We start from the raw sequence: 24053 nt of genomic DNA, 5'->3' as shown, positions 1-24053 counted from the left end.
CTGCGCGGTGCTGCCCGCCCGGCTCTCGCACTGCAGCCCGGCGCTCAGCCCCAGCACAGACCCGCCTCCCGCAGCCCGCTCGCCCGCCCCGTCCCTTCCTCCGTCTGGGTCCTGTCTGTGTGTGGGGAGTCCTAGCCCGCCGCCACCATGGATGCCATCAAGAAGAAGATGCAGATGCTGAAGCTCGACAAGGAGAACGCCCTGGACCGAGCCGAGCAAGCCGAAGCGGACAAGAAGGCGGCGGAGGACAGGAGCAAGCAGGTCTGCATTTCGCCGCATGCCAGTGCGCGAGTCAATAGCCACCAGCAGCACCCTTCGGGGTCCTCGTGCAGCTCGCAGGCTGGAGCAGCAGTTTGTCCCAGCTATTCTCCGTGTGGGCTCTTAACGTGCTCCTACCGACTGGCTGGACCTTGCTAATGGGATTCCCCTCCCCGCCCAAAGAGACTGAGTAACTCGAAAGAGCGGAATTTTCACACCCGTGGAGTAGATTTGAATAACTACCCGAGCCCTCCGAGGGATTTGGGGAGGGGGAAAGGGGAAAAGGGGTCAGACAGACTTAAAATGCCCTTTAGACCCGGAATAAAGTGTAGAAATTAGCAGCTGGCTGGTGATGGACAGCTCTGCTTTGATTTACCTAAGTGCAAGTAAGTCCATGTGTTCCCCAGCCTCCTCTCCCCCATTTTATGCTAAATATCTGAAAGCAGAAGTGTTCCCTTGCAAATGCAGTGCCGCTTTCCAGACGTGTGCCACTCCTTTCATGGGATGGAGTTGGATTTTTTTTAATTGCATTTACTGGGAGGTTGGGGAAGGGAAGAGGGGGAAATACCCAGAAAAAATGTATCTGTACATTGTATTTCCTCTGTGTGCGCCTAGTTTGAGGATGACATTGTGCAATTGGAAAAGCAATTGCATGTGACGGAGGATACGAGGGACCAAGTGCTGGAGGAGCTGCACAAGGCTGAGGAAAGCCTCTTCTCAGCAGAAGAGAAGGCCACCAAGGTAGCGTGCCTCTGCCAAGAGCAAAAGGGAATCTAACTCTTTCTCTCCTTTTCTCTCTCTCTGTCCGTCTGTCCTTTTCTGTCCCTCTGCACCCACACTTCTCCTTTGCGCGATCACATTGCCTGCTGCACCCTTTCTTCCCCTGCCTCCCTTCCCTTTCCTACCCCACCACTTTCCACCCGCCTCGCAGCTGGAGGACGAGTTGGTGGCTCTGCAAAAGAAGCTGAAGGGCACTGAGGATGAGCTGGACAAATACTCCGAGTCCCTGAAAGATGCCCAGGAAAAGCTGGAAGTGGCGGAGAAAAAGGCCGCAGACGTAAGTTAGCGCCCCTCCCCCACCCCCTCAATAGACACACACAACACCCTCTCTACCCTCCCAAACCCTACTGCCCTCTGCACAGGAGACATGCCTGTGCTTCAGTCCAGCTGCATCCCAGGGACATGCTTGCTGTAGGGGCCAGGTGTTTCCTGGTCAGAGGTGAAACCACGCTGCCTTCTTGCATGAGGTGCACACACCATGAAAGGCACTGACATGGATTTCTGCTCACTCATCACGTGTGCATTTCATGTGTACCCACCTCTCTAGACAGAGCTTGTAAGTAAAGGGTGGGATGTTTATTTAGATTGATTGAAAAGGGGCAGGGGAGAGAGGAAAAATTACCATTTTGAGAATGGTCTGAGAAAAGTATTTGCAGTCATTTAAAGATGTTATTATTAGTGAGTTAGTTGCATCTATTGTTCCATAGGCCAAGAACTGTAAGGATTTCTGTTTTACTCTTAGTACAGGGTCTTTTAACATATACACAGCTACCTACTGGGGTACAAAAGAGGCTTAACATCATTTAGGCCTTCACTGAAGCACTACAGCTTAGGTTACCATAACTCAGTGGTTCTTAAGTTGAAGGCCATCTCCTAGATTTTAATGTATGGAGATACTTGGGGTTAATAATTCACCTGTTAAAGGATAAGACAGCCCTCTGCGTGAAAATCATTCCGGAAGATGATACTTGCTTAGGTCTGCAGTCAGTGGGATAGAGATCCAGAGAGCAAGCTGGGGGTTATATATAGCTCAGTGCTTTATATGGTATAGTGTGAGAGCTTGCACCCCACCCAAACCCTCATCCCACCCACCTGTTTGCCCCTTGACAAGCATAAAATAGTTTCATGCAGGTCTGCTCTCTGTGAGCTGAGGGGTGAAAACATCAAAATTTAGCATTTCTACAGCTTTACATCCAGATCCCTCTGGCCACCACTGTAGGATTCAATTCCTTATGAGTGACTTTCACTTCTGAATTATAGGATTAGGTGATGCACAACTCTTCCAAATTGATGATGTATTTCCCTCCTTAACTCAGCTTTTAAAATGAATCCCTAAAAATAATAAAATTAGGAAAGAGTTTTAGAGATGATGATGAAGCAAAGTATTTTAGGTGCAGGGAAAATACTTTAGAGAGGGTGAAATGTAAACAAGAAAGATCTAATTGTGTGTGAAAGAAGACAATATATTTCTGCTTACTTTTTAAAAAAAAATGTTTCAGCCACAGTGTAGACTGTACAAATGGTTTCTAATTTTCAGATAGAGCTCAGGGTCTTAAAGTGTGTGTGTGTATATGAGAGAAAGAGAGAGAGAGACTCTGTATAATATGGATCAGATGTCTTTCTTTCTCTGTATAAGGCTAAATGGATGAGAGGCAGCTCTCCGGCAGGACGTTTATTTAACTTGTTCAAAGGAGCCGCATATAGATCCAGGGAGATATTCCTTATAAGGAAAAGTATGCAAACTATTTGGGAATAGCTTGCCTAAAGAAGAAGGCAGGAGAGGGGAGAGAAATGTTACTAGATTGCTTTCATGAAAAGAGAGACGTCTACAGTGCAGTCATGCCATTTCCCTTTACTTGGAAGGAAAACACCATTTTGGAATTGGTGTGGAGAAAGCAGTTTTATTTGCAATAACCGCTCAAGCAGAGGGTAGCTAGGGTGACTGGCTTGTTTTCTCTTCTAGACAAAGGCAGAGATTTAAAAGCTGCTCTGCAATACTGTGTTTCCTGGTGTATGCAGAACCTCCTGTTGTGATAAGGGGTTGCAGATATGTAGAGTATCTTTGGGGCACAACTCGTTTATTCAGAGTATTCCTCCTCCTACTGCACATCGGTCCAAGCTTTGAGAGATCTGTCACAGGAAGGAGAGGGGGAGAGCTCCTTGGGGTGGGCTCACATGAGGGGGTTAGGAAAATCAAATGACTCCCCCATGCAAAATTCAGTCACTCTTTAAACCACTTCCTGAGAGCCACCAATCCACCCTCCCTTGGCGATAACACCCCCCTGAGCCGTGCTCTGAAATGTTACAACCCCTTCCACTGCCTCCCTGGCAGGCTCCAGCCTCTGTGCCTTAAACCCCACCACGTGGCACATGCTGCACAGCTTCCCGAGCGACTCAGTCAGCTAATCGGGCCTTGTTCCTATTCAGTATTCCTCTGCGATGGGTGGGGAACTCCTGGCCTTCCACCCACTTTGGTTGGTGATTTTTCACCCACCGCCATCGTCCGTCTCTTCTCCCTCCTCACGCCCTGGGGAACAGCCCGCGGACAGAGGGTACGATGGGTCTCAATGTGGGCGGCAGATGGCGCTGCCGCCCCTCGCTGCCAGGCTAGTTGCTCACTTCCCTCCGCAGCGCCCGTGCGTGAATGGAGGCAGCAGGACCGTGCACACCGGCCCTGCAGAAATCCCTCTGCTCTGCACCCTGGCCCTGCCGCACATCGGCCGGTCTAGCGTCTCCCCGTCCTCCCCTCATTGCATAGGTCATATTGCACCTGGCCGGTTCCCCTCATCTGCACTGCACGGGTCAGTCTGGGATCTTCTTCATCTCCACCCCTCATTGCACAGGCCAGTCTGGATCCACCGGGGCCGAGCCCAGACTGGGTCCGTGTGTCCTCCATCCGCCTCCCCACCACGCCCCATTGCAGAGCCTAGCCTGGGTCCTCCCCACCACGCCCCATTGCAGAGCCCAGCCTGGGTCCATGTTCTTCCCCTCCCCCACTGCAGAGTCCAAGAGTCCCTTTATCCTCCCTCCACCCCACCCCCCCAGTACAGGGTCCAGCCTGGGTCCTACCCCCGCTCATTGCAGAGCCCAGCCTAGGTCCCTGAGTCCTTCCTCCTCCCCTAACCCCCATTGTAGAGCCCAGCCTGTATCCTCCTCTCCCCCCATTTGCAGAGGCCAGCCTGGGGTGCCCTCTGCCTGCCCCCGCACACTCCCTGTGGCACCGGCCGGTCTGGGGCTCCGGGTGCCGCCCCGTTGCTCGGCCCCTAGCCCAGCCCGCGCCGCTAGCCCCGAGCGCTGTGCGGAGGCCCCGGGCAGCGCAGGGGGAGGCGGGGGAACTTCCGGGGCCGAGGCGGGGCGAGGTGTAGCCGAGCCGCAGCGCAGGGAGCGGCGGCGGGCGGTGCGGGGCCGGGGCCATGGCGGGGCTGAGCTCGCTGGAGGCGGTGCGGAGGAAGATCCGGAGCCTGCAGCAGCAGGCGGACAGCGCCGAGGAGCAGGCGGGCAGCCTGCAGCGGGCCCTGGACCAGGAGCGGGCTCTGCGAGAGCAGGTACCGGACCCCGGCCAGCGCCTCCCAGGGCTGCTCCTGCCTTCTCCGTGGGGCCGGTCGCCCGGCCTTTTCCGCTCCTCCCCAGGGCTGTCTGCGCGCCCCAGCCCCTCTGCCTTGCGCCCTGCTGGCGTACACACCCAGGGAGATCCCATCCTGCCCCTCCTGGGGCTGGGGGCAAGGAAGAGCTGATTGCAGGGCAGGTTTCTTCTCTCTCCCTGCATGTGGTCTCTGTAGGGGCTGGGGTGGGAGCGTGTCTGTCGGGGAAGGGAAGGGCTGTGCTTAGATCCGCACCAGAACAACAGTATCCTGGAGACAAATCTCAGAGATGGGGGGAGAGACTACAGTAATTTGTACCTGGAGGCTGTCCCCGTTCCCCCTTCCCCCACCCTCTCGTTCAGGGCTGTGCAGCTTTTAGAGGCTAGGCAAGGACACATACACCCTTTAAAATAGTTTTTACACTGGCAAGGGTGTAGCTGGCCCTTTGCTGTGGGCTGTGTTCTGCTCAGTGGCCTAACGAGGCTTCATCATCTCAATTCCATTGTGAAACTCAGTGCCAGTGTTTGCGGTCCTCCTAATTCCAGGGAGGATAGCCTGTTCTTCAGAAATGTGATCACTGATGTATAGCAGTCTCTACCTGATTGGAATGGTTGCAAATTTCAGAAGTATTTATTTTTGCATTCCTTTTCCTGGACAACCCAGACTTAGAGATTTCATTGACAGGTTTTTCTAACAAAATGGTTACTTTAAATGCCATTTCAATGGGTTCCATTTTTATCTGAAGAATGTAACATCAGGCTTAAGACAGACACCTCAAGACAAATATCATTTTTAGCAAGTATAATTTGGATTTCAGATAAGTACTAGATAATTGTGGTTATCAGTCTAAAACGTTGAGTTTAAAAATAAAAGATTCTGAAGATATTTTAGGTAAACTAAGTTGTCTAGCATAAATGTTCATGCTAAGGAACACTGAGCAAAATGTTCAAAGTTGGGTGCTTACAGTGGGGTTCTTGGTTTATATTCAGGCATCTAAATAAGTGGCCTGATTTTCTCAAGTGCTGGGTACCTACAGCTCCCATTGAGGTAAGTGCTCAGCTCTTCTGAAAATCAGGTTACTTTTACTTAGGTGACTATGAACTGAGGGCATAACTTCAGGCAGCCAATTCTGAGCATTTGGCAACAATGTCTCTAAATGCTATACAAATCTGTGTGTCTAAGGTGTCTATATGGCCCACATTATCCTAGTATCTAAGTGTCTCACAGTCTTTAACATATTTATCCTCACAGCACCCCTGTGACGTAGAGAAGTGCTATTATCCCCATTCTACAGATGGGTAACCGAGGCACAGAGAAACTAAGTGGCTTCCCCAAGGTCACACAGGAAGTCTATAAGAACAGTAGGGAAGTGAACCTGGATCTACTGAGGCCCAGGGTAGTGCCTTAACCATCCTTCCTCTCTCTAAAGTGAACAAACTCTTTTTGCAGGCCAGCAAATGGTTTAAAGGTCAGTGAATGGCTTAGGTATAAAAAGTAGGAACCAAGATACTCTTTACAGAAATATTTGTTTTGCTCAGGTTTTTATACAAAATACATTACAGAAAAGGAAAGAGCATCACCCAGTATGTGTCTAGGGATGTAGTTTTGTCTAATGATTACTGCAAGGGACTGGAAGTGCTATTCTTTGCTTTGCTTTTAGTATCTCTGTACCTAAAGTTTCCCATATGTAAAAAGTGTATAGTAAAAATTTACCTCACAGAGGTGTTTTGTGTCTTCAGTGTTTATAGAAAACTTTGTTCTTTGATATCACTTATCAGCATTCATTTATTTCATTATAATCGAAAAACTGGTTGGAGGGTCCTTTCCCTATAATCTGGAATTTTGTGTGTGTTCTAATCTAGGCAGTAAATGCACGAGCGTGTTATCTGATATCCATCAGCAAGTGGAATGCTTCCTGATTGGTTGCAGGTGGCCTTCTCAGAGACAACAGTGATGGCTCATTCAAATCTGTAACAGTACTTTACATTCTCACAGGTCACTTCACATACCATTTTCACAGTTAGAGTCAGCTCATGTCATAGTTTTGCTAATTTAATAGTTCCCATATTAAACATCCTTAAACATGGATTCCTCTTCTAAGAACTTGAGAACAATGATAAGATCTCTGGAGTAAAGGACCCTAATTTCCCCAGTTGAGGTAATAGCTTGATTACTGTGGAATCTTTTAAGTATATAACTAGTTTTGCTACTAAATTATTAGGGCCTGATCTTACACTATTGAAAACAGTGGCAGTTTTGCCACAGACTTCACTAGAGGCTGGATCAAATCCATAGGAGTGGTCTTAACTATTTTATCAAGTGTTGTCATTAGAGGAAGTTAGAGGTTTTCTTCCTTTCCTGGAATATTTTATTGAGATTGTGGAAGTTCTCCAGAATTTATTTGCATTATATTTTAAGTACTGATGTGAATAAATGGAGAAAACAGAAGTGATGGGCACGTCTAAATATGTGGCTCTGCTATATGAAATAAGCATCCATCCTGAAGCTGCACTCTGATTCCATTTTTTTCCCAAAGTGAACTGCTGCAGCAAGCAGTCTACATGATCCTTTCCATAGTGTATTGCTTGACTTGTATGGCATGTGACCAGCTGGATATTTTTTCTTTTGTGCAAGGTACAGATATGCAAACAATAAAAAAGCTAAAGCTCTAGCCAAACGATACCATAGCTTACCACTTTTGAACACCAAACCAGACTCTTATTTTATTGCACAATTGGCTGCCATTTTCTTAAAATATAACAAGTGAATGATTTTTAATCCAATCTGCCCCCCCCCCCCAATTTTACACATTGCTAGTGACCACATTTGATAATACATTTTGCGCTCCACCCCAGTCTGTTATATGATTAAGTGGAAAACAAAATCTTCTTTAGAGTGAACAATAATTAACAGACAATAGTATATTATTCATGTCATCTCTCACTGTAAAATAATGCAGTATATAGTGAATGCTCTAGCACCAGTGCAAAAGGTTGTGTTTATCTATTAGCCATGGGAGTGCCCCTCCATGTCATCAGTAATTTTTTCCTTTCCTTACCATATAAGGACAGAAGTCCTGCTCTGCAGCAGACTAACATAGGCCTTATAAGGCTAGTTGGTAAACCCTTGGTGAGTTACTGCTTGTAGAACAGGAAGTAAGAACTTGAACTTTAATCATCCTGTGTTTCCTAAGTATGTTGTATGCTCTTATCACATTAAGAATAGTTTTAACATAATTTTTAACTTGTAATATTGCCACTTTCCCAAGGTGTTTTTAGACTAACATTTGCAAACCCCTTCCCCCCATAAAAAGTTGTACTTTTCAAATTAAAATATCCAAGTGCTTTTCATAAAACCTCTGCTCTTAAATAAGAGTTCTGAGTTCTGTAGTTTGTGGCTAGGGAAAGAATAAAATTGGAGGGGTAATACTGACACTTAGGTGTTTTGTTTTGTTTTTTTCCCTAGTCCTACTGTCAATGCTCCCATTGACTTCAAATAGATTACTGATTTGTGCCCTTGTTGTGTGTGCATAATTTCATTCATTCTAGTGGCAGTTGTGTATCAAAGGATAGATGCTATCCAGTATGTAAGCTATCCTCATTCACACCTTGCACAATGTGGCCCTGGTCCATGACAAGCATTCCTAGACACTACTGTAATACAAATGTTGTTGTTGTTGCTGTTATGGCTGTAAATGATGGCTCCTAAAAAAACTTTAATTGCAAAAAGGCACTGACTTGTAACTTTGCCATGAAAGAAATGTATAGTTTCAATTAGATGCAGGGCCGGCTCCAGGGTTTTTGCTGCCCCAAGCGGCGCAAAAAAAAAAAAAAAAAAAAAACCACAATCGCGATCTGCGGCGGCAATTCGGCGGGAGGTCCTTCGCTCCGAGCGGGAGTGAGGGACCGTCCGCCGAATTGCCGCTGAATACTTGGACGTGCCGCCCCGCTCCAGAGCGGCCGCCCCAAGCACCTGCTTGGCAAGCTGGTGCCTGGAGCCGGCCCTGATTAGATGTGATGGCAGGCACCATAATCACACTTTCTTGTTAGAGCAAAGTTAATAAATGTTGAAATAGTTTTCAGTACATTAAAAGTCATTTGTATTCCTGGAAGTAATTTTCCTTTTAAAATAGTGACCCTTTATTCTAAACACTACTGCCCTTCATATCCTTTGGAAAGAAACAGAGAGGCTTAATAAGGGAGTTGTTTACAAAATGCTGTCACAGTACTTACTCTGTGAGTAGAACAAATGTAGCTTGGAAAATGTCAGAAGTGAAAGCTTGTAAAGATAAGAGCCGCATAGTCTTGCTGTAAATGTTACACAGAAGATTAAGCACATATCTAATGCAAGTAAAGCAAAGCTGAGGGTAATATGCAGATAGCATTATTAAAATATGTAACCAAATGGGTTGTGAGAGTTGGTGAGGCCAGGACTCCTGTGTTAAAGTAACATAGGCTAGACTCTTGTTTTTCAGCCTTGGATTCCCTCACATGAACATTAGTATCCAACACGCTGTGTTTTCTTCTTCTGGGTTTTTTTAATGTTCTGTTCACTCTTTGTGAGCTGGATATTTGCAAATACCCTCCCCCATGTATTGTAATTTTGGGTGTTTCCTCTGTGCCTTGTCATAGAGTTGCTGCTTCCTACCTTTCTCAAGATCAAGGAAATATTCATACAACTTCTGTTGTTAAAATAAGGGCAAGTTCCCACATACAGATTCAAGATATAGGACCCTTTATATTCCTATGATATGTTGTTCTGAGTAAAATGGGAAAAATGTAATTTTGACATTGTTGAATGTTTAAGTAAAGATTCTCATCTCTGTAATCTGAGGATATGTGCAAACTGAATGCCTAGTAACCAAAAAATAAACATTACTCACAGAACACTTGAGTTTCTTAGTGCACGTTGTACAGTATTTAGGTATTTCATATAAGGTGAAAGATCGATCAGTTGTCCTCCATTATGAGATAACTACACAATTTAATGAAGGAGTAGGAGAGAGAGTGCAAGTGAGTGTGTGCGTGCGCATCTGTAGAGAGAGAAAAAAATATTTGTTGGCCACTTAACCAGTTAGACTTGTGTTATCTTTTACTACATTCTTCCAACTGTTGTTCTAAAACCATCTAAATGGTCCTTTACAAAAGAAGACTCTTAGGTTGTATTATGGATTCATTTTCTTTACTGCTTCTACTTAGGCTGAGAGCGATGTAGCTTCTCTGAACAGACGTATCCAGCTGGTTGAGGAAGAATTGGATCGTGCTCAGGAGCGTTTGGCAACTGCTCTGCAGAAGCTGGAAGAGGCTGAGAAGGCAGCAGATGAGAGTGAAAGGTGGGTATGGCCTAATTCATGTTCTCATTTGAGCAGCAAGCTATCTTTATGACAAGCCAAGTATTGTCCAGATGTGGGGTGGATAAAAATAAATTAACCACCTTTCTATCTCTTGTGATTGGATGTAATCTGCTGTGCCTTTGCATGCGTTGACTTCAGTCAGTTAAAATTTGTCTGGAGAGACGTGTTAAACGTGCAGGCTTTACTCCTTGTTTATGTCAGGTTTTGAGATAACTCTTTACAGATACCCTGTGACCATTCGGCTTGGTGCTTTGGCTTTTGATGTGTTGTGATACCTCTTGGGAGACCCAGGTTAATCCAACCCCAAGACTTTTGTATCTTGGGTCAGGAGTTCTGTGGTGGTGTTGCACACTCAGTCTCCTGATGGGAGACTGTAGACTGCATCTCTCCTGAGCATCCAACTGAAAAGCCCACCCAGAGATAAGCAAACCTTTGAAGAGACTGCTACTCTGCCTGTTCATATGGTTTGTGCATTAATGCAGTTTTGCTTTCGTGGCCAAGGAAGGGGAGAGAAACAGTCGGTCCAGATAGGGATTTGAGTTAAGGTTTTCAAAAACACTTAAGTGAATTAGGAGCCCAAGGACTAAGTGCTTTTGAAAATCCCACCTGTAGGCTTGTAAAATTATATTTAATACCCATAATAGTGCCTTTCATCTGGAAAGGTCGCTAAATGTTTTCGAGACTCTCTCTACACCATTATTCATCATGCCGCCACCTTTTGAGGTGGGAAGCATTTGATAGACACACAGCACATTGCACAACAGTTGGGGAAGGGAATTTTGGTCTAGCAAACTGGGGCAAATCCTGGCTCTTGAAAAAACGCTAAATGTTTCGTTTGTGCGGATCAGAAAGGATATTAGGTCCTAAGGTCCAGATACAGCAGATCACAAAGAACTCTATTTATCTACCTCAGAAAAATATCCAGCAGGGATTTGAACATGCAGTGCCAGAGAGTTGAGGCTTAAGCTACATATTGTCCTTAGTCACTCTCTTAGGACATCAAAAGCAAGTTCCTTTTGTCATTCACCTTTGGGTGAGGGAGCACTTTCACTGAATTGAAGAAAAATGTGGTCAGGCTGCTGATTGCAAACTTTCATGCAATGCTGAGTTGTGCAAGTAGCATAACAAACCACTCTTGTTAATTCAGATACCACCAGTTTCTTCTCAGCTTCCTACGTGGAAGCATGCAGGGAGTCAGGACTAGACCTGAGAAGTTTTGCCTCTCAGTCTGTAAAATAAAACAACCTCTCTGACATGCTGCATCCATCTAAGTCTGTTGTCATAGAAAGATGCACTCCAAATGGTGTAGGGATTGGAGATAAACTAGGAAGCACTAAGCCTGGTATTTCCTGTTTTTCCTGACTTTCAGAGGAATGAAGGTTATTGAGAACAGAGCCCAGAAGGATGAGGAGAAGATGGAAATCCAGGAGATCCAGCTTAAAGAGGCCAAGCACATTGCTGAGGAGGCTGACCGCAAGTATGAAGAGGTCAGTTCCTGAGTGCAAATCGAAGAGCTGAGGCCTTACAAGCTTTGACTACAGCTTTTCTCTTTTGTTTGCCTTAGAAGTACAAAAGGTCACAAGCTTCCCTGTCAATAAGAGAGCAGCGCTGTTCCCACGAAGGATTGATATGAGAAATAGGCTCCTGAGTGCCTCGAGAGACAAAACTGTGATTTGTCTGCTGGAGATCTGATCCATACTCAGATTCCACTGCACAGTATGAGTGGAGATCTGTGCTCATTCCCTAGCAGAGAGTAGCCCACTGCACAGAACCATATTTGATAAAATGGCAGACAAAAATGGACAATAATAGCACAGACAGGATGAAATACATGTTGGCCTGTCCATCATCCTGGTATGTGATATCATGACCTCACATACCAAGATGCTGGTGCATTGCTATGATTGCTCCAAAATGGCTGAGAAGGATCACTGCTGTCTTCAGAGAGGCTATAAAAAGAAAAACTTATTTTTAAACTGTCACGTTGGTGAATGGGAGTTAGGGGACATGAAAATCCTGGTCAGGTGATGCAGTCAGGCCCATATGAGTAACAAGGGTCTAGTGCAGCCAGGAGATTTCCTTGAATCAGTAATTCCAGGAGAAGTGTATTATCCCTGTACGTAGACAATTATAGTGAGAGATATTATCCAAGGCTTTGGCTGCACTAGGATATAGTGTGCAATAATGTGTGATTTTGTTTGTTTGTTTTATTTGCCTTACTCTAGGTGGCTCGTAAGCTGGTGATCATTGAGAGCGATCTGGAGCGTGCTGAGGAACGTGCTGAACTCTCAGAAGGGTAAGTGCTGTGACTTCCCAGAGAGGTGTGTGAGATGCTGCGAGACAGTGACTATACTTGCATGAGATGTTGGCAGTACACTTCTTTGTGTTCAGCTCAAAGCTATGTTTTGCTCATTTACTGTAACGATTGAGATAAATGTTAAACACCAAAGTAAACGGGTGTGTAGGTGTATGTGTGTGTGTGTGTGTGTGTGTGTGTGTTTTTATCACTGCATGCCCTACCTGCACACTGATTTTGTGAATGGCTTTTGTGCATTTCATGTGTTCACTAACAGCCAAGTCCGACAGCTGGAAGAACAATTAAGAATAATGGATCAAACCTTGAAAGCATTAATGGCTGCAGAGGATAAGGTACTGATACTAATATACAGTTTTCAGGTTTAACTGCAACCCAAGTCTTTGATGAGCTTTCATAGCTGTTAGTTCACTCAGTAATGATGAATGAACCTTCACTGCACTCTTTACTCTCTTTGCATCTTGCTTCGGTGGCTTTCTTTGGTCTTTTTTATTTTATTTTATTTATTTAACCTTTACAACTGATCTTTTGGCAGCCAAAAAGAAGCTGAACTATCTCATATTTAAAGGGTCTGTCAGTACTTCCAAGTAAGCTCGGTGCTGTAGGTAACTTATTTGTAATGGGGTTTGTTTTTGTTTTTTAAAGAGAATTCTGGCATTGTAATGAATTGCTTTCAATTTGTGATGGATTCAGCTGCTTTTTAGGCCGTTCTTTTACTCTGTAATTCAGTTTTCATTTTTCTCAATCTTTTTCCCCCCTTTTTTTCCTATTTCTTTTGCTTGACTGATCTCCCACCTGCCCCCTTTCCTGCCTCTGTTCCAAAATAATAGCAAATGTGCTGAGCTTGAAGAGGAGTTGAAAACTGTGACCAACAACCTGAAGTCGCTGGAGGCTCAGGCTGAGAAGGTAGGCTAGAGCCTTATAACCCCAGTGGCCTGGATTTTTATGCATTGTCCTTAAATGTTTACACCGTATTTCAATAAGGCTTTTGGTAAATGGAAATATTTAGATTTGTTACTGAGATACTTTCTGGCCATTGCCAGAAATCTGACATTAATTCAAGTACATAATCAATTATATTTAAATATGCATAACCTTAATTATCCATCAGTGTTACTTTAAACTTTATATTTATAGCTATAAAATGCAATTTGTGTGCTAAGATATTTAATTTTTTCCAACTTGTCCTCCTACCTTAAAATTATAGTACCAAATGCTGCCCTGAGTTACCACTCTGCAACTTGGGCAAAATGTGGCCCTTTTAATAAATGAGAGCAAGACCATTATGTCTTGAAAGATAAACTAAAGTACTTCCATAACTAGAACTAGTATATGGTTATTATTACAATGTAATATTGTCATACATGTTGTATTTTCATATAGAGAATATTTGGTCTGACATCTGATGCTCTTTCTAATTACAGTACTCACAGAAGGAAGACAAATATGAAGAGGAGATTAAGATCCTGACTGACAAACTGAAGGAGGTAAAATTAGAACAATCCTGTATTAATGGATTTTATGATACTGCTCTGATTAATGTGAAATTAACTTGTCAGTGTGGAAAATAGCATAATGTTAGGTGCCAGCATCAAAGCTATAGCGCATTAGACAGTATTGGAGGATGATTGTGATTTTACACCTATTTCCTATTATTCTGTCGTTGAACAGAATTTTTTTTCTCATACTCATTGTTGCCTTTGTATTTGTAAATATCATGACAGTTTCCTAATGTCGTTTGTATAGTTTTTGACCTTGTGTGTCTTTTTAACTCCAGGCTGAGACCCGTGCTGAATTTGCTGAGAGGTCAGTAACCAAGCTGGAGAAGAGCATCGACGACTTAGAAGGTACGATTGTGCTTTATTTTTCACACTTTCTGCAGAATAGAAAGCTGATATTTACCCATGGGCTTCATCTAGTGCCCAATCCTACAAATCTTTATTCCGTGGGACTACTCACATAACTAAAATGGGCAGGATAAGACCCTAAATTAATGAAGTGTTTTCCAATCCCAATTTATTAGTCACTTAATTAAACTTTTTAGCTGGACGGTGTTTTGCTCTTGCCTGTTTCTTGTTCTTTGATATTCTAAGACTATTTTTTTTTTTTTTTTGCTTTAAACTCTTCTACTTGGATATTCAAATAAGGAAAATGTTCAGATGGTAAATGTTGTTAATATGCTAGTTTAATTACTTTAAAATATCAGCAACAAGTAGTATGTTGTTTGTTATAATTAGGAATATTGAGTTAATTTCATTTATGACTGAGATAAGTGCAGGTCAGGGCAACTATTTCATGACCTAGAACAGCTGCTATTTTCAGTGAAGTTAATGGATTGTATACACATTCAGGAGCACAGCCTATTTAACCTCACAAAGTTTGCTTTTAAATCCATCAGAATTACAGTAAAGATAATAGAATTCTCTTTTATCTTGAGAATAGAATTCAATAGTGCTTTATAATTAAAGGTTAAGGTATATGAGATTTACTCCTAAAATTTTGTTAACTTATTCAGTATCGTAAGAAGCTTAATTGCTTGATATAGGAAGCTGACTTGTGCAAGAAGTCTTTAAAGGTTATAAAAGAGCCAGCCAGCTGCAGAGAATTTATGGTCACTTTCTCAGTTAAAAAAAGAAAAGAAAAATAAGATGTTTGGGAAGAACTAACCCTCGGGAAAAGCTTGAGACTATGACGGGTTGGCAACGTTCGGCACGCAGCTCGCCAGAGTAAGCACCCTAGCGGGCCGGGCCAGTTTATTTACCTGCTGACGCGGCAGGTTCGGCCGATCGCAGCCCCCCACTGGCTGCGGTTTGCTGTCCCGGGCCAATGGGGGTGGCGGGAAGCCGCGGCCAGCACATCCCTCGGCCCGCGCCGCTTCCCGCCGTCCCCATTGGCCCAGGACGGCGAATCGCGGCGAGTAGGCGATCAGTCGAACCTGCCGCGTCAGCAGGTAAATAAACTGGCCCAGCCCGCTAGGGTGCTTACCCTGGCGAGCCGCGTGCCGAACGTTGCCGACCCCTGGGCTATGACATCATAAAAAACCCAAAACCTCTTTTAAAGGCAAAAGTGAGATACCTGGTTCTCCCTAAGCACCATTTTCAAGCCTCTTCCCTCTGCTGCTGGCTTGTAGCTCATTGCGTGTACCTTGATAACTTGTATAATGCAAGTTAAATACAGTTTAGGGAAATGGGAATTATTTTTTCATTGCACACTTTATTTTCTTCGGCTTTATCTATATCTCAGCTTGGCTTACTGATGATGCAGTAATTTTAATTGACTTTTCACATAAAGCTGTTCACCATTTGTATTCCATCCTAATTTATATATTGTTTGTTTTGTTCTCTGCCTGCCACACCACTTCCTTCTGTGCACTGTTCCCCTTTTTTGATGCTGTTTCCGGATGGTGTCCCATACCACCACCTTCACCTTCCATCACCTGATCATTCTCCATTTCCTTTCACCTCTGCCTTTCCTGGTGAATATTAGATGAGTTATATTCTCAGAAACTGAAGTACAAAGCGATCAGCGAGGAGCTGGACCACGCTCTCAATGATATGACTTCCATGTAAATGTCCTCTCAATCTGTGCCTGCACCTGCTTCTCTACCCTCGTGATTGTTTAGTTGCAGCCTTGCAAAATTATACTTGCTCACTCTTTAGGGGGAGGAATACGTTGAATGGGTCTGATCGGGTGTTAAAGCATCATTAGTATTTTCTTCATCATGCTAAAGGGTGGACAAGTATTGTGCCTGGCCTGGTAAATTTTCTGACAATTTTGCAAGGCCGGCTTAATCAACTCACTTTTACCCATTTGTTTTGTATCCATGAACCCGCTTTCCCTTGCAATTATCTAGCTCATTTCCCTTTGGTTGTTCTTTTACTTTCCACTTCTGAGTTCACTTCTGTTCAAGAATTTCTACAATGCTCGTCATTTTGAAGTTGCCAAAAGATAAGAGTCTCCTTATATGCCATACAGAGAGTAATTTCTACAGAGAATGTTTTTCATTTTATCATAGTGATTACCTCTTTAAGACCATTTTTAAAAATAGAAGTGACAGCTGTTGGGATGTGGGTTGTTTCTGTGAAGAGCATTTGAAAAATAAACCTTCAAATATTTGTTAGCGGTGAAAGAAAGTAGTTTGAGAGAAAAAGCGGTGGAAAGTATAGAGTATTGGCTTGAGTAAAAAGGCAGACTTTTTTATTTTGAGAGAAAAAATAAAAAGTGGTAAAATTGCAAGATACATAGGGTCTGAGCGACCAATGTCTTGTTTGGTTGGTATAGTGTTGTTTCAAGCAGACTGAATTTTCTTGCGTGCTTTGAAGACATTGAACAGAAGTCAGCTATGCTGAAACCTTTACAGTCTCTCTCCCCTCCCCATACTGATTACTCTCATGTGCACTAATTTTTTTAAAATTGAGATCAGAAAACCCTGAACACTTGTGGCTCTGTCTAAAGCACACCTATCTGCAGGTGTTACTTTCAATTTCTACACTTCAGTTTCAGAGTTCAACACATTTTAGCCTTTGGTTAGAGCCACAAGTGTTTTTTGCATGTTTTGAAGGTTTTACATTTTTTCCCCCTGCTTAATTTTGTTTTTAAAGCATCCCTAAATATACAAATTATGATATTTTTTTCCCCTAACTTTTCAGTGTTGGAACTCCTTGGTTGTGGTCTAATATTATCTGTTTTGTACGTTTTGATTCTAAGCCCAGAAATACAATTCCACACAGTGATTTATCACACTAATATCCTTTTGGACAGTTTGTAGGACTGTAACAGCTTTATCTCCATTTACAGAGAACAACGTGCAGTGCCTTACATGCAAAATCTTCTCGCTAACAATTGTAGCATAATTTAAATTTGGGAGATTTCCAATTTGAAAGTAGGCTTAAAATCTGAGACAACACCATAGACTTTGAAGATTTCCTAACTATAACTGCATTTCTGTAGTTAGCTTTGAATTACAGGTAACTTTTTTTTGTAAGTGGAGTTTAACAAATGGAATGATAATCAGGCATTGACTCTCAGCTATAAATACATTTCTCTCTAGATATTTAAACGGCGGCATTGCTATAGTGTTCCGAAAGGAGGTGTGGTGTGATATTTCACTAGTATTCATCTTAGCATGTTTGCTTCCACTGTGCTATTGCTGCTGCTTTCTGAATTCTTTCCATTATGCCACTTTTATTTCCCACCTTTTATCTTCATGCAGATAAATGTCTTTGCTTCACCTCTCCAAAGATATCTTCCTCAAGCTGGATAAACCACCTTTCCAAGCTCTTGGATGTTTCACGGGTTCATTGTCCTGTCCTCCAGCTCATTCTTTCCTTTTAGCATCCTGACTCAGGACATTGCTCTCTTCGTGCCTTCTATTGTACAGAAACTCTACTTCTTTCAATGTAAAATAAACATCCCACTGTGTAAGATGTATCCCTTTTGCTATTCCTTTGCCTTTTATTTATTTAAATTAATAATTTCAACTATTAATCAAATTAAAAATCTGCTTTTTTTTGCCATTAAGGATTTATTTTTGATTTTCTTTTCTTTCTTTTTCTGCTGCCCCTTCCTCCCCCTCCTCACTGACCCCAGCAAACATCTTGCCAGAATATCAACAATGCAGAATTTCAAAATGAAAAATACCAGTCTGTGGCATAATAATGATACTCTTGGCTATCTTAAATTGGTCGCTTTTGTAATGCAATCCTCATTTTCTCTCAAATTAAAATTCAGATGATATGACTTTTTCTTAGAGTTTAGTGGTTTTTTTAGTCTTATTGTTAGGCCAAAATCTGCAAGGACACAGCTCCCACTGGGGTCATTCGGTCGTGGGAACATAGCTGAGAGTACAGTTTGGTCTTTACGTGCTTGACAGTTGTGTTTTTCTAGAGAGTCCAAAATTTCCTACAAGCTTGAAGTCTTGACGTGGAAGACTTCCCGCATTATATAAGTTTGTTGTTTAACTTCTAGTAAAATAACTTTTAAAGGGATAGTGTCAGGTGAAAAATCCTATGTTTTTTTCTTTTCTTTCCAAAATAAGATAACCAAATGACTTTATCTGTGTTCATTAACAATATGGGTTATAGAATTTTAAAAATTGATTTATCTATCGCCATAGGTACTGTAAGTTTACCTTTTACATTTCACTGGGGAGATGAAAATACAATAGTTTCACTTTCATTCTTAGTCAGTTTCACAGACTGTGCTAGCACAAAGCTGCAAGTTCCAATTGCAGAGACTTCAGGGGAATGTTTTTAAATCTGAAAAAAAAATTGTGTCATTGTCCTGTATAATTAAAATCTTTCCATTGATCTCAGGTTTTGTAAAATTTTGTCTGACAAAACCTAAATGATGGGTTCAGATTGACCTGACAGTGTTCCTTTTAAATACAAAACACTAAATATTGAGGTTTCTTGCTCTCCTACTGTAATGTATAACTAAGCCTTAATGCTGCTTCAGGAGGACTTATGTTCATTGTAACTATTTTACCTTCATTTTCTTCACAATGGAAAAAGTCCTTTTTTTAAATAGCTTTACATTAAAGTGAATATCAATTTAAACTGAACTGACTACTAATTATTCCTTTCAATGGGTTTTTGTTGCTAAAGTTCTAATGCTCAAAATGTTAATAAGCTCTGGCCAATGTACTTGAGCTTGAATTTGAGGGTGCTCCATTTTAAAGTTGTAGAACAGTAACTTTTTAATTTGGAAAAACAATGAGGAGTCCTTGTGGCACCGTAGAGACTAACAAATTTATTTGGGAATGAGCTTTTGTGGGCTAGAACCCACTTAATCACTTCATGCATCTGATGAAGTAGGTTCTAGCCCACAAAAGCTTATGCACAAATAAATTTGTTAGCCTCTAAGGGGCCACAAGGACTCCTCGTTGTTTTTGCTGATACAGACTGACACGGCTACCAAACTGAAAGCTTTTTAATTTGGCTATGTCTCATTCCAGTTTAAAAGATACCATCAAGTAACCTCGTGTAGAGCTTTTCCATTTATATATTTTAAAACCTGCCATTAGTTGTAATTCTCCATGAGGCTTGAAAATACTTCCTTCATCCCTCCCTGCTGTTTCTTCACATTTGGTAATTACTCCTCACTCCCCTCGGTTTTTTAATAGAATTGGATATTCCCCTTTTCTTTGATAACTTCGGCTCATGCCATCGTGTCAGCTCAGTATATCTGTTTGTTCACCCACATTACTGCTTATTAGGAAAAGCTCTGGAACCAGCTGTGGAGGGAACACAATGGGTTTGTTTGTTTATTTATTGTAACTTTAGTAGAGTCTAACCAGATAGTTGCTATGATTGTGAAGATTGTCCGGATTATAAACCTATTTATTTTTAAATTTGACTATGGGCTTGCCAGTGGTGGGTTGTTTTTTTTTATTTTGTTTTGTTTTTTCTTTTTCTAATTTAAATCCACTAGTTATCAAGGTTAAAAGCCCCTATTTGGCTTTTTCCCTTTTTAATGTATACATTTAAAAGTTAGTGAATTAAGCACAAGATCAACATTTCCAAGTGTGGCTAGTTATTTTAGGACTAGTCTCAATTTGGACACACAGAAAGATTGGGAATCCTTACTTCAATGATTTATATGACTTTAGTTTTGACTGACACAGGTAAACATTCAGATTTTCATTCAAATTGTAACTCAGTATTGTCTGTATAACTGCTAAATACATTTTGGCATTCAAAATGGAAACTTAGCTACATGTAGGTTTGGATACAGTTTCCAAGTGTATGTTAATATAAAACATTGAATGGGAAAAGAAAAAGTAAAAGAAGGAAATTGAGGCAGTCTGGTAGTAGTGTTCTGGTATATCCTCTGATCTTACTCTCCTGGTCAGTGGAGCCTGGGTTCTCAGGAGGAGCAATTGGTGATTGCCTCTGATTACACAAGTGCGTCCTACAAACTAATTCATTGCAAGGTCTTGCCATCTTTGTGAGGTGCTAGACCCCTATCTTCTAGGGGGAAAGCACTGCTGTTGCAGCTATCAAGAAGGGTAAAAGAAGCAAAATGGATGGTTCCCCACAATTGAATAAGTTGTGGAGTAAGGATGTTCAGAAACCTGTGTAGACCTGTCTCAGAATTCACAGCCAGGCTATTAAGAAAAATACACAAAAAAAATGAAAGGGAAACTGAATGGAACTTCATGGAATAGTCCTTTCTATATTTAGTCTCTAAATACTGTAGCTGTGGATGTTTTGTCCAGTCTTGAAAATGAACTCTGTTGACAGTCCTTTACTACAAAAAGAACAGGAGTACTTGTGGCACCTTAGAGACTAACAAATTTATTAGAACATAAGTTTTTGTGGGCTACAGCCCATTTCTTCAGATGCATAGAATGGAACATATATCCATTCTATGCATCCGAAGAAGTGGGCTGTAGCCCACGAAAGCTTATGCTCTAATAAATTTGTTAGTCTCTAAAGTGCCACAAGTACTCCTGTTCTTTTTGCGGATACAGACTAACACGGCTGCTACGCTGAAACTAGTCCTTTACTAGTTTGCTGTACTCAAGCAACACATTCATCTGTGAATTTGCATGCTATCATTTTATCTATAATACGAAAGGTGTCTTTTGTGAAAGCTGTCAAAGGGGGACACTTGTGAGTTTTTTTTATTCCAGTTTAAAGGCCTCAAAATCTCCCTATTTCAATAGCTGATAAATACACGTTCTTTTCCTAAAGTACCATTTTGGCTACCAAATTGCGTAATAAAGGGAACATGCAGTGAAGTATGTGGGACTTGAGCAAATTCCTGTTGAACTTAATGGTAAAACTCCAATGGGAGACTCAGTGGAAAAGCTCCAGTGATTTCAGCTTGAATTGAGCCAAGAAATAGTATGCTGTTGACTAATGTGTTTTTGCTGCAGTAAGGGCTCATTATACTATTGCTTTTAGTCAGCTAGTATTGAATACGATTCTGCCATCTCTTCTACATTTGTAAGGAGTCATGGCATTCATAAAACAAGTAAACCCTATGTACATTGCTCATGTATGTGAATTTAAGCTAGGAAATTTGTTCCATGTGGCTTCACTGAGGATACTGTAGCAATTGTCCCATTTTTCTTCCTGTTTTCCTGACTCACAAGCCTACTCCACAAAAGGGGTCTTAGAGAAATCCTTTATAGATTGTAAACTGTTTCTTGAGCTTTGGAGTAGGTAGTCATCAGAGAACTAGAATATAAAGGGATTCCTAAGGTAAAAAATTTCTCTCCGTGTGTAACTAGTTACTGAACTGTCTGTGGTGTGACTAGTTTCTTTATTAACTCTTGCTCTCCTGTTTCTCTGTCTAATCTTTGTTCATTCTGCCTCTCTTTTTCTTCTAACCTGCTTGCTGACTGTACAGACCAACTCTACCAGCAACTTGAGCAAAACAGTCGCCTAACTAATGAACTAAAGTTGGCATTGAATGAGGATTAAGCTTTAGTGTGAATAAACTTAGTTGTGTCTAAACAAACTTACTCTGAAGTTCCTCAAGAATGAATGAGTCAAGGTAGAAATATGCAAGAAACCTATAAATTGATTTCCAGGATATTGTAACTGCTGTAAATTAATGGATGAAATTCTCAATTCACTCTTGGGGAAAGAAGTGCAAGTGGAAGAAGTAACACTTCTGATAAGGCTCCCGTAGTATCTTGGAGCAGCCACAAATTCTTTCTTTGCCTGTGCAGTAGTTTCTTTCCACTTCAATACCAGTTACAGTAGGTGGCTGATGATGATATTTTAAAAAGGAACCCCCCTCTTTGTAGAGAGATCATAATCCTTTTCAGCTGATGTCTAAAACTGGAATTTTACTGGTAACTAGGGGAAGAAAAATATTAGCCAAGATTCAGGTTTCAAAACCAAAATAAAATATATTCCCAGCTATTTTGTATATGGAAATGTAATGCACTGTTTTGAATTACAATAAAACTGGCTTGCATTTGAATAAAAACAGTCCTGAAATAGGAACCCCTTTTGGAAATACCTGGTCAGTTTAAAGGTATGCTTGCATCAGAATAAAGTCGGTTTTACTGGCTTCTGGTAGCATGTAGCTCCAGAACATTGTGCTCACATACTGTATCACGTAAGAGTGTTAAATGACTGTTTTAGAAAAAAAAGTGTGCATGCAACATAAAACTACTAACTGCCAATAAAACTGCTGTTATTTTATTTAACAGTGGATATAACTTGTTAATTTCAGTTTTTGGTTCTTTTGTTCTCATTCTCTGCAAGTTCTGAATTATAATGTGACTTTAAAAGTGTGGAACTGCCTAGAATACAGATTAACAAATTCTGTCATTTATTGTTACCCTGTTCATTAAAAAAAGTTTAAAACTCCCCATTTCCACAGCACATGGCATCTGGTACTTACAAAAATCTAGTCTATTTTTGGCAATGTGTTGTTTTTAACATATACAGCTGCAGAACAGTTCAAAACTTGCATCACTTGCAGTTCATTTTGTTAGTTTGGACCGTTCCCTAGTTGTCTTGGCTGGGAACATTGGTATTTATGAGCATGTACACTACTTATCATAATAAACCCCTCCATTATAAGTGATGATTGCATGCCTTCATGTAAAGAAAATTGATGTGTCCAAAGAGCTGCTATTCACATTTTGATTTTCTAATCCCATAACAGAGAAAGTGGCCCATGCCAAAGAAGAAAACCTTAGTATGCATCAGATGCTGGATCAAACTTTACTGGAGTTAAACAACATGTGAAAACCTCCTTAGCTGCAACCACATATATATTTCTTTGTTTTTACACCTGCTTGCCATGAAACCCCTTAAACATGTTTTTATTTTAGTTTCACCACAGTCACAGGAACATCTGCTAAATACTAGGCAGGGGTCAGGGAAACACCAAAATGGGCAAGCCATATGCAGGTTGAACTATTCTATTATGGTTTCAATGTGCCATTTCCCAATATAATGTTGCCTACACTTTGTAGAGAGTTCAGCAACACCAGTATGCTTAGTCTGTCCAGGCATCTTTGATGTGTCAGAAAGAATACCACCTCAAGTGCCAGCTATATATTTAACAGGACAGTTAATGTTGGAGAGACAAATCAGGTGTGGACTGGTGCTACTTTCAACAAAAGGTACAGCTGTGGTCTTTTGTTTGATATTGTACAATTCAGAAGTTAGTCCAGCATGGTAATTTATTGTATCTGAGTTTTATTGAGCTGTGCTAATTCAATAAAACCAAGGATTTGTAAGCCACAAACAATATTTAAGACTTTTTGGTTTTTAGCTTGTATACTTGCAGCTCATTACAAATGTGTAGGTCAGCATTTCAACTTGAGTATCCATTCCATTGTATTTTTCATGTTGAAATGAAAGATTAAGTAAATTCTGGAGAAAACATAAATTTGGGAGATTGTTTTAAAATGTATTTTATTTGTGTGGAATTGGGGGGAATTTATAAATTGGTATTTGCCTCACTTTATTTTACACACATATTGAGCAGTTTTAAAAGTATACCTGTATGTAAACGTTGTATAATGATATGAAATAAAACGCACATTTTAGGACATTTTTTAAAATTTTGCTGTCCTGTGATTTATATCTTTAATTTTCAGCCTTTTGTCTATTTAAAGCATGAATATATATGGATGTGGCTCATTGGGATAAAATATATTGACAAGCTGACTTTCCGTCTTCTTTAAAAGTAAAATGAAAACAATGCCAAAATGAATAGCATATTACATTTTGTTTGCCCTATTGCTAGAGGGTCACAATAGTTAAAAACTTCTAAAAAAAAAAAAAAAAAA

At 41.4% G+C, this 24053-nt stretch overlaps 1 protein-coding gene across 21 annotated transcripts; it reads left to right on the top strand.

Moving 5' to 3' along the window:
* Positions 1-7: 7 nt before the first annotated feature.
* Positions 8-23818, top strand: TPM1 (tropomyosin 1). Of its 21 annotated transcripts, none has more exons than XM_034784821.1 (10): positions 8-261; positions 874-999; positions 1190-1315; positions 9818-9951; positions 11342-11459; positions 12198-12268; positions 13117-13192; positions 13711-13773; positions 14064-14133; positions 22919-23818. In XM_034784821.1, the coding sequence occupies exons 1-10, from the start codon at positions 148-150 to the stop codon at positions 22999-23001; spliced, it is 981 nt and encodes a 326-aa protein (XP_034640712.1). In that variant the 5' UTR covers positions 8-147; the 3' UTR covers positions 23002-23818. The 21 variants fall into 21 exon arrangements, with proteins under 21 accessions (XP_034640712.1, XP_034640698.1, XP_034640700.1 ...); XM_034784807.1 differs by lacking the exons at positions 874-999; positions 22919-23818 and adding exons at positions 15773-15851; positions 17499-17629; XM_034784809.1 differs by lacking the exons at positions 874-999; positions 13117-13192; positions 22919-23818 and adding exons at positions 12546-12621; positions 15773-15851; positions 17499-17629.
* Positions 23819-24053: the final 235 nt, after the last annotated feature.

The sequence above is a fragment of the Trachemys scripta genome, chromosome 10, assembly GCF_013100865.1.
Source record: "Trachemys scripta elegans isolate TJP31775 chromosome 10, CAS_Tse_1.0, whole genome shotgun sequence".
Classification (NCBI taxonomy): domain Eukaryota; kingdom Metazoa; phylum Chordata; order Testudines; family Emydidae; genus Trachemys; species Trachemys scripta.
Note: the sequence above shows the minus strand (reverse complement) of the source record. Positions and strands in the feature narration are given on the sequence as shown.